The sequence below is a fragment of the Cyprinodon variegatus genome, unplaced genomic scaffold (assembly GCF_000732505.1).
Source record: "Cyprinodon variegatus isolate N-32 unplaced genomic scaffold, C_variegatus-1.0 Scaffold634, whole genome shotgun sequence".
Taxonomy (NCBI): Eukaryota; Metazoa; Chordata; class Actinopteri; order Cyprinodontiformes; family Cyprinodontidae; genus Cyprinodon; species Cyprinodon variegatus.
Window position 1 is genome coordinate 342,466 of NW_015151087.1, and position 10,994 is coordinate 353,459.

Genomic DNA, 10,994 nt, shown 5'->3' on the forward strand with positions numbered 1-10,994 from the left:
CCATAAAAAAGGACTTTATTAAAAACTAATAGATTTATCATTAGACCAATCAACTCTATTATTATCTATATCCTGCTTTGTAATCCAGGGCAGAATCATTGGTAGCTTTTTTTATGTGTTAAAACATTAGCTGTGGGAAAACAAAGCAGGTCTCCTCTCTGCTCTGACTGCATGCAGGGCTTTCAGGGAGAGGTACATGCCTGTAAGACAGCGCTCAGGGAATCAGGGAGAGACTTGAAGCAGTTCTTGCTGCTGTTAGACAGTCAGGGTGGAACGAATTCAACCTTCATATGAAGCAGCTAAATTTGCCAAAATCTCATAGAAAAGTCATTAAATCCTGTCGCTTAAAAAAGAAATGTGTGTCTAAAAAGTCCCTAAATATAGTCAGCAAGTCACCAAGTCTGATGGACTGGACTGTTGTCTCTAGTCTTCCTTCACTGCTGGAAGCAGAGCGGTTTGAGCTTTCACTCAGCATGCTACAGCCAACACTGTGCTTCACACTATAGCCAGCTTAACAGCAGGACACTGTTTGGTTTCAAAATAATGTAATTTTAACTTTTCATGACATAAAAGTCATTTTAAAAATCTTATTAGAATAAATATAACATTATGCTATATCACATGCGTTAAATATATTTTTGATTCATTTTGTAGATGTGGTGGTTAATATTTTGCTGTGGTGGTGCACCATGGTTAATTAGACCAAACCCTGATTCCAACTTTGTGTGATTTATTCTCAGAGAGTTTAACTGGCCCAGTCAAAGTTCAGATCAAAATAAAACTTAGATTCTGTTGTATGATTTAAAAAAAAATTCTAGTCAAAGACAATCATTTCAAATCAGTTTATTCATATTCATGAGCAAGACCCTTAATCCCACACTGCTCCCAAGATACTGCACAATGGCAGCCCACTGCTCCCCAAAGGGATGGGTTAAATGCAGAGTTCATTTCATTGCTCTGTGTTTGTGACAGTGAAATGACCATGAAAAACTGGGGGAAAAAAGACGTGTCACTGACACTAAAGAAGGGTCTTCAACCCTGGTCTTCAAGATCTACTGTCCTGCTGGTATTCCATGCATCCCCTCCAAACCAGCTGATTCAAATGACTGAATTACCTCTTCGGCATGCCACCAAGTTTGGCCTGGTAACGAGCCATTCATTTCAGTACAGTAGATCTGGATGACCAGGGTAGGAGAGCGCCGCTCTAGAGCAATCCCTCCTGCCAAGCATGCATGCAGCAACGGTGGAGAGGAAAAACTCCCTTTTAACAAGAAGAAACCTCAAGCAGAACCAGGCTCAGTGTGAGCGGCCATCTGCCGAGGCCGACTGGGGGTTTAAGGAGATAATAACAGACGCGTAAAAAGAACATTGAACCAATTATCTATAACTACTTTCTATGTTAAAAAGGCTTACAGTAAACCAGCTCCACTGGTCACTCTGCCAAGGAAAGAAATGGTTAAGCAGACAAGTTCTGAGCCAGTTTTCATGTCAAAGAGATCACATCCAGTTGGTCACAGTAAAACCTGATCTCATCGCTATGTCTGAGAGAAAAACAGGACGAATTACTAAAAAACAGGTATAACTCTATTATCTGTAATCAGAGGTGTTGGTGGGCAGTGTTCCCACTGATATTTCTCTCCAGGGTGGTATCACAGCCAAACAGGAACAGAACAGATGAAGCTACTATGATGCAGGACACGGTCTGGGTGGAGTAATGGGAGGTAACAGAAATAACTGGCTGCTGTAAGAGGGTTTTGGCATCACATCCATAGTGATCTGATTAGTTTGAACCTTTTTCCACCCACTGCTTTCCAGACTAACCTGCTGCATACGGGGCGTAAACTAGTCTGGCTGGTTCTGGCTATGTGATGGTGGATGCCGCTGTTATTTGATCACACCAATACTGTTCACGGTCACATCTAGTCAAACACGTTGGAAAAAGCCTCTGGATCATTTTCTATGACCTGCTAAAGCCAGTTTTAAACACCAGGCCATCATGTTAAAGTTGTGAAAACTTAAATGTTCCCATGGTGAGCTGTAACAACACCGAGTCAAATTCTGTTACCTTTTATTACCTTTCAGTGGCCTTAATTTGAGCTCATTTTATTTATTACTTTTTATCACCCTGCTGAAGAAAAAGGAGGGTTTTTAGTTTTTTATTCTGAAAGCCAGAGAAATGTCCCTTCCTTTTAGTTTATAATAAGGCATTTACTCATGTTAGTTAAAAAATGTATAACAATAGATCAAAGTTTGTTGTCTTAACGTGGCAGGATGTGAAAAGAGGTTATGAATCCGTTTGCACGGTAGCCTCATGTTCGCTTTCTCTATCTAAATATGCCGAGTCAGGCAGCACCTCTGGGTTTTCTGACAGTTCCCATGCCACAGTTCTTCATCTGGCTTAACCATTCAGCAGCAGAGGCCTTATTCCATCTTACCATTTATCCTGTAAAGACAAGCATTTGGCAGGAATGTTTCAACTGTCCGGCAGGAGAGCGGCGGAGGAGAAGGGTTTTCATTAAAGAGGTTTCCGTTGTTTGAACTGGGAGACTGGGGATAAGGGGGCTTAAACCAGCGTCTGCACCTGATTCCATCATAACCCATGCAGGTGTTTAAAAAAGAAAAAAAACAACAACCTGAGAACAACTTTCACACACATTTTTCTCGGCTTTTGAGATAAAGTAAGGTTCAGCTTTTGAGCTTCTCGGGTGGCGAAGTGAAAGATGAATCCACTCACCGCTCCACCACCAAACTGACGGCCTGGGTCAAGTCTGGATTGGCCACTTGGAGCTGCTTCCACAGAGACCACACAAACTCCTTGTCTGCCTGTAAAATAATGAAGGATTCTAGAGTTATTTTCTTACGGGGGATAAATAATCATCATATACATGACATCACGGCTTTAATCAGCCTGTCAAAGAAAAAGCAGCAACACATCACAGCTCTTCTGGCTATAAAAAAGAAAATAAAAGATTAATCAGCACGCTCATTGGCATTAGCATATGACAGTAGGGAAGTCGATCAATTATTTAAACAACTTGTACAAAACAGTTTTTCATCTGGCCTGCCCTCTCTAATCATGCGCCTCTCCATCGCTGAGATGTGACCTTCGACTCGAGGGGAGCCAGCGCTGACACTTGTCATTATGAAGTATTTATGACTGGGGAGAGCAGGGATCCAAATCAAAACACAGCGGTCGGGCTCGTGTTTTCCTTATTAATCTATCAATCGGTCTCCGGACGTGTTTTCCACCACCGCTCCAAAGAAACTCAGAACTGATGACAGAGGTGGGGTTTCTGAAGAGCCGGGCGAGCCGCTGACACATTTCCAATTCAAATCGTCGCCCCAGATTCTCAAACATTTTTAGGCAACATTACATTTAATGAGGGACATCTAAAAACTACATTTGACATTAAAAGACAGAATTATACCAAATCGACTTAATATAAAATCATCTGATAAATTATGTTCACATCATCAGAAGATAAAAGTCGTCCCTCCCACTGGAATCTACTGGTTTCCAATTAGTACATGAATTTTAAGCCCCTTCTCAAAAAGTGTCTAATCAATTATTTAGTCAAAATGGCAGCATCAGACCTTGATAAGGCCATGAGCTGAACATATAAAGTGAAAGGACTGTGATGTAGATCTCTGCCTCTGTGTGTATCCTCCATAGTGGGGAAGGGGGGTGGAGTTCTCGCAGAAAAGAAAAAAACTAACACTGGAAAGCTGCTAATGATTAAATTAGGCGGTGTGGTTTACTCCGTCTGTCTGGCCTTTGGCTGCCATTAACCGTTTCAACGAGGACCCTCATCAAGAGCTCTCCTCTGCCGTATGTGTGCTTAAAGATGCATTCAATGAGCGTTTGATGATCGCTGAATTATTCATCCTGAATCTGGATCCTGGGCTAAACATACCAGAGAGCCACTGGAATTCAGCACGTATTAATAACATTAGTATGGTCTAGCTGGAACGTTTGCTGGCTGACAGATGAGACTCTTTGTAGTTAATGGCTACCCTGAACCCAATCCTGTCAGAGACTTAAGACATCAGTGGTATTCAAATGTCACTATTTAAAATGTACACTTAAGGCCTTTATTAGATAAACAGAATCGCTGATGGTCTGCTCTGTCGTGCAAGACCACCGAGGAGCGTTTCCGACCCCGTTCAATGCAAGGCTGCAACTCAGAAGTAAACAAAGTACGGGGCTTAAGCTTCGCTCGGTGCAGATCGTGTTTGGATCACAGATCTGTGGAAGGAACAAAAACAAGGAGGATGTTCTCACTCAGTTTCACTCTGCTATCATGATGAGGAACCTGTCAGCAGCCGCCTCAGATCTTTGATTCCTTCATCAGACCAGGCTTCAGAGGAAACACATTTAACAATCTTTTCTTACGACATTTATCATAACATCTTCATCCAAACAATAACGTCTATCTCATAGCAGGTGAGAAAAATAGGGCAACCAAAGACTCTCCTCAAACTGTTTTAATTTTAAGTTCATTGACTTATAAGGCGGCAATTAACAGTGAATTTCATCCCAAAACACCTGAATACAAAGAGAACCATAGAAAGCAGGAAATATAGAGTCACATCTATCAGATCTGAGTGAAAATAAACCCCATGCAGTCAAGGTTTTTTTTTTTTTTCCAAACAGTTCAGAGAATAAAATCTGTCAAAGGAAAATTCTTGTCCAGACTTCAACCGGGCTTAGACTGTGCAATTTTTTCCCTTTTTCGGGCCGACTTTCCAGTCGTGCGAGAATTTTTCGATTGGGCCGGTGTCTCTGAGGCATCTGCAACTTCCTACACTTTTTATTTAGAGGATCAAAGTGGGAAGGAAGATGTTGTGAAAGAGGACGCCAAGGCGGCAGAAGCTTGGTTTGGTGTAGAAGGCTTCCAGCCGTAAATGTTTGAGCCCTTGCCTCGCAAGCTGCCAGTTCTGTTAGCTCTACACCTGCTGAAGACACAGACGTCCATCCCCTAAATTAGCTGTTCTGTCAGCTTAATGTTTTTTTACAGTCTCTATGTTCCAGTTAATGATTAATTAATTACTAAATTACTTAAGGATTATTTCAATAATCAATTAATCTGATTAATGTTTCAACCCTACTCTTATCGGTCTCCAACCCTGGTCCTCAATATCTACTGTCTTGCAGGTTTTAGATGCTCGATCAAATGAATGGTTGTTACCAGGCCTTTGCCACACTTTGTGGTATGCTGACGAGGTCATTCATTCATTTGAAACAGCTGTGTTGGAGCAGGGATGCATCTTAAATCTGCAGGACAGCAGATCCTGAAGTCCAGGGTTGAAGACCCTGATCTAAACAATCACGTCATGACAGTTGGTTACATGAAGCCATGGGACAAATTTTAGAAAGAAAATTGGCACAGCACAAGCAACAGTCTGCTGCAACTAAGATTGGAGAATACACCAAAAACAACAACACAAACCCAGAAGTACTGTTTTTTTTTGGTTTTTTTTTTAATTAACACGTTAATAACATCAGGAGCATTTTTAGTCACTTCATGTAGGAAACAAACGTAGCTACAAAGATAATCTCTAAGTCAGCAGTGTGACGTACAGCATGCAGAAAAGAATAGGTTCAGTTTAGGGCTGCAATGGTTCCTTCTACTGCCTGGTCCAGGAGGGAGAATGTTAAAGACAGTGATAATGTCTTTACAGTGAAACTGACAGTGATAGCTCAGCTCATCATTTTCTCTTTCTATGTAGGAACATGACCCACATTTTCTTTTAAGGTTAAAATGTTCACTTTATTTAACTATTAAATTAAAACCAAGTTTATAAAAAATTATCTTGTGTTAGAGTACCAAGAGGATTTAAAATGCCACCAAACTGCAAACTAAAACTAGAAAACTGTGGTGAAACATGTTTTTTTTCCACTTATGAAGGCCTGCATTTCAGAGAAGTAATTCGTTTTCTAATCGTAATCTAATTTGTACATTTTGTCATTATTCTACTTTCTAAACGGTAAAATCATCAGCAGTCCGACCAAAGACTGACACTTAGATATGTTAATGCTGAGAAGCTTTTTTCCACTCAGATTAATTGCCATAAAACCCAAATCTACAATTTTTCGTTTTAAAAACATCCCGCTTTGGAAGAATAGAGTGAGGGAGGTTTACCATATGGAACAAATTACGGCAAAACTTCAGATGAAAAGTGATATCTTCTTAGAAAAATGGTCCCTAATTCAAACATTCATTTCGAATNATTACACACTGTAGCTTTAAATTAAGTGTATTTACCTTTAATTTTAGTAGGTAAACGAGATAGTTTGCCAATGGAATGAGTACTTCTATTCTTAAAATAAGATAAATAGATAATATGCACTTGAAATAAGACAAAGCAATTGTGTTTTCTTATTTTAAGTGTAAATTGTCTTATTCCATTTGCAAAATGTCTGTTTTACCTCCTCAATCCAAGAACAAATGCACTTATTTTAAGAAAAAAAAGATGACTTATCTAGATTTAGATTTTTTCCAGTGTAGATGGATTTGGTCCAACCTGGTATTCAATGTTGATTTATTTTCCTCATTTAGATTTCAAAAATATTTGACTGAAATGTTTCAATATTACTATCTAAATATTTCTTTAATATTTCTACCTGTTGAAGAAAAAAAAACAAAACAGCCTATTCTAAGAAAGCAATTGATGGCCGTGTGTGATCAGGACTGAGTCAAAAACACATTTATGAAACAGTTCTGAAGGAAAACGAGGGACCGACCAGCATAGCTTAGATGTCTGTAATTAGGAGACCTGTGTGTAGAGTCATTACCTTTTTGCTCACCCCTAAAGGTCTCTTCAGACTGATCTTTACCTGTTCTAGCTCCTGGATTCTGTGATCTTTGGTCTGGAGGATTTCCAACACTTTTCTGTCCTTCATCTCAGTTTTGTGCTTCTCCCTGTGAACCAAAGTCAAGAAAAAAAAAGGACGTTATGTGATTTCAAAACACATTGCATATGCCGTCAACGGGCCATAGTTTGGAGACACTGCATCAGCTTCAACTTTGGTGAAGTTCCCTGATCCAAACAGCACCTGTGAGTTTTAAGCTAACAAAAACAAAACAAAAAAATCCTTTAATTCAGGATCAGTTTGTTTTAGCAGCTTTAGACCAATGGGAACTAACTATTTCATCAGTCGTTCCTCCTGCACCTCTGTCTCTGAGGCCTTTTTCTTTCGCGTTTTAGCCTCTTGTGATCAGCCTTCTCTGCTGGTCGGCGATGAAAACAGCTTTTGGTCCCGGGAGGAGCCAGAACACAGGCAGGACGAGCTGCGTTTCCTCATACATTAGGCTGTGTTCGCCATGTCCTGAGCAACCAACCAATCACTCTACAAGATCTGCACACCAAGAGGAAGGAGGGATGAATGGCAGCTCCCACTGGGCACAGGCGCTTGACTGGAGTCGACACAATTACAATGTCAATATCCTCCTGCGCATTAGGTGATACAATACACAGACAATCTCTAGGTGCATGTTCCCACCGCAGCCTCAGTGGACCAGCGCGCTTTGATGGGGTTCCTATGGGGGGTGGGGAAACTGAAGAGGGTGTGGAGTATGAAATGAGACGCAGAGGTTCTGGGAGAACTCTGCATGCTGCTGCACTTTCAACAACAGAGGTGTTCAGTAGTCCTCCAGAGCTACTATATGAACTTTCAGATGCTTTACTTCTCCAACGATGTCCCTTCCTTTTAGTTTATAATAAGGCATTTACTCATGTTAGTTAAAAAATGTATAACAATAGATCAAAGTTTGTTGTCTTAACGTGGCAGGATGTGAAAAGAGGTTATGAATCCGTTTGCACGGTAGCCTCATGTTCGCTTTCTCTATCTAAATATGCCGAGTCAGGCAGCACCTCTGGGTTTTCTGACAGTTCCCATGCCACAGTTCTTCATCTGGCTTAACCATTCAGCAGCAGAGGCCTTATTCCATCTTACCATTTATCCTGTAAAGACAAGCATTTGGCAGGAATGTTTCAACTGTCCGGCAGGAGAGCGGCGGAGGAGAAGGGTTTTCATTAAAGAGGTTTCCGTTGTTTGAACTGGGAGACTGGGGATAAGGGGGCTTAAACCAGCGTCTGCACCTGATTCCATCATAACCCATGCAGGTGTTTAAAAAAGAAAAAAAACAACAACCTGAGAACAACTTTCACACACATTTTTCTCGGCTTTTGAGATAAAGTAAGGTTCAGCTTTTGAGCTTCTCGGGTGGCGAAGTGAAAGATGAATCCACTCACCGCTCCACCACCAAACTGACGGCCTGGGTCAAGTCTGGATTGGCCACTTGGAGCTGCTTCCACAGAGACCACACAAACTCCTTGTCTGCCTGTAAAATAATGAAGGATTCTAGAGTTATTTTCTTACGGGGGATAAATAATCATCATATACATGACATCACGGCTTTAATCAGCCTGTCAAAGAAAAAGCAGCAACACATCACAGCTCTTCTGGCTATAAAAAAGAAAATAAAAGATTAATCAGCACGCTCATTGGCATTAGCATATGACAGTAGGGAAGTCGATCAATTATTTAAACAACTTGTACAAAACAGTTTTTCATCTGGCCTGCCCTCTCTAATCATGCGCCTCTCCATCGCTGAGATGTGACCTTCGACTCGAGGGGAGCCAGCGCTGACACTTGTCATTATGAAGTATTTATGACTGGGGAGAGCAGGGATCCAAATCAAAACACAGCGGTCGGGCTCGTGTTTTCCTTATTAATCTATCAATCGGTCTCCGGACGTGTTTTCCACCACCGCTCCAAAGAAACTCAGAACTGATGACAGAGGTGGGGTTTCTGAAGAGCCGGGCGAGCCGCTGACACATTTCCAATTCAAATCGTCGCCCCAGATTCTCAAACATTTTTAGGCAACATTACATTTAATGAGGGACATCTAAAAACTACATTTGACATTAAAAGACAGAATTATACCAAATCGACTTAATATAAAATCATCTGATAAATTATGTTCACATCATCAGAAGATAAAAGTCGTCCCTCCCACTGGAATCTACTGGTTTCCAATTAGTACATGAATTTTAAGCCCCTTCTCAAAAAGTGTCTAATCAATTATTTAGTCAAAATGGCAGCATCAGACCTTGATAAGGCCATGAGCTGAACATATAAAGTGAAAGGACTGTGATGTAGATCTCTGCCTCTGTGTGTATCCTCCATAGTGGGGAAGGGGGGTGGAGTTCTCGCAGAAAAGAAAAAAACTAACACTGGAAAGCTGCTAATGATTAAATTAGGCGGTGTGGTTTACTCCGTCTGTCTGGCCTTTGGCTGCCATTAACCGTTTCAACGAGGACCCTCATCAAGAGCTCTCCTCTGCCGTATGTGTGCTTAAAGATGCATTCAATGAGCGTTTGATGATCGCTGAATTATTCATCCTGAATCTGGATCCTGGGCTAAACATACCAGAGAGCCACTGGAATTCAGCACGTATTAATAACATTAGTATGGTCTAGCTGGAACGTTTGCTGGCTGACAGATGAGACTCTTTGTAGTTAATGGCTACCCTGAACCCAATCCTGTCAGAGACTTAAGACATCAGTGGTATTCAAATGTCACTATTTAAAATGTACACTTAAGGCCTTTATTAGATAAACAGAATCGCTGATGGTCTGCTCTGTCGTGCAAGACCACCGAGGAGCGTTTCCGACCCCGTTCAATGCAAGGCTGCAACTCAGAAGTAAACAAAGTACGGGGCTTAAGCTTCGCTCGGTGCAGATCGTGTTTGGATCACAGATCTGTGGAAGGAACAAAAACAAGGAGGATGTTCTCACTCAGTTTCACTCTGCTATCATGATGAGGAACCTGTCAGCAGCCGCCTCAGATCTTTGATTCCTTCATCAGACCAGGCTTCAGAGGAAACACATTTAACAATCTTTTCTTACGACATTTATCATAACATCTTCATCCAAACAATAACGTCTATCTCATAGCAGGTGAGAAAAATAGGGCAACCAAAGACTCTCCTCAAACTGTTTTAATTTTAAGTTCATTGACTTATAAGGCGGCAATTAACAGTGAATTTCATCCCAAAACACCTGAATACAAAGAGAACCATAGAAAGCAGGAAATATAGAGTCACATCTATCAGATCTGAGTGAAAATAAACCCCATGCAGTCAAGGTTTTTTTTTTTTTTCCAAACAGTTCAGAGAATAAAATCTGTCAAAGGAAAATTCTTGTCCAGACTTCAACCGGGCTTAGACTGTGCAATTTTTTCCCTTTTTCGGGCCGACTTTCCAGTCGTGCGAGAATTTTTCGATTGGGCCGGTGTCTCTGAGGCATCTGCAACTTCCTACACTTTTTATTTAGAGGATCAAAGTGGGAAGGAAGATGTTGTGAAAGAGGACGCCAAGGCGGCAGAAGCTTGGTTTGGTGTAGAAGGCTTCCAGCCGTAAATGTTTGAGCCCTTGCCTCGCAAGCTGCCAGTTCTGTTAGCTCTACACCTGCTGAAGACACAGACGTCCATCCCCTAAATTAGCTGTTCTGTCAGCTTAATGTTTTTTTACAGTCTCTATGTTCCAGTTAATGATTAATTAATTACTAAATTACTTAAGGATTATTTCAATAATCAATTAATCTGATTAATGTTTCAACCCTACTCTTATCGGTCTCCAACCCTGGTCCTCAATATCTACTGTCTTGCAGGTTTTAGATGCTCGATCAAATGAATGGTTGTTACCAGGCCTTTGCCACACTTTGTGGTATGCTGACGAGGTCATTCATTCATTTGAAACAGCTGTGTTGGAGCAGGGATGCATCTTAAATCTGCAGGACAGCAGATCCTGAAGTCCAGGGTTGAAGACCCTGATCTAAACAATCACGTCATGACAGTTGGTTACATGAAGCCATGGGACAAATTTTAGAAAGAAAATTGGCACAGCACAAGCAACAGTCTGCTGCAACTAAGATTGGAGAATACACCAAAAACAACAACACAAACCCAGAAGTACTGTTTTTTTTTG

General features: G+C 41.1%; 1 protein-coding gene across 1 annotated transcript in view; it reads right to left on the bottom strand.

Annotated features, from left to right (window-relative positions):
- The window catches only part of cntln (centlein), a 167,517-nt gene that overhangs the window by 152,600 nt on the left and 3,923 nt on the right, over positions 1–10,994 (bottom strand). The window contains exons 2-3 of the mRNA XM_015393275.1: positions 8,257–8,345; positions 6,839–6,923 (exon numbers count right to left, since the gene is read on the bottom strand). Coding sequence (XP_015248761.1) covers positions 6,839–6,923; positions 8,257–8,345 — 174 coding nt within the window. The remainder of the gene's footprint in view (positions 1–6,838; positions 6,924–8,256; positions 8,346–10,994) is intronic.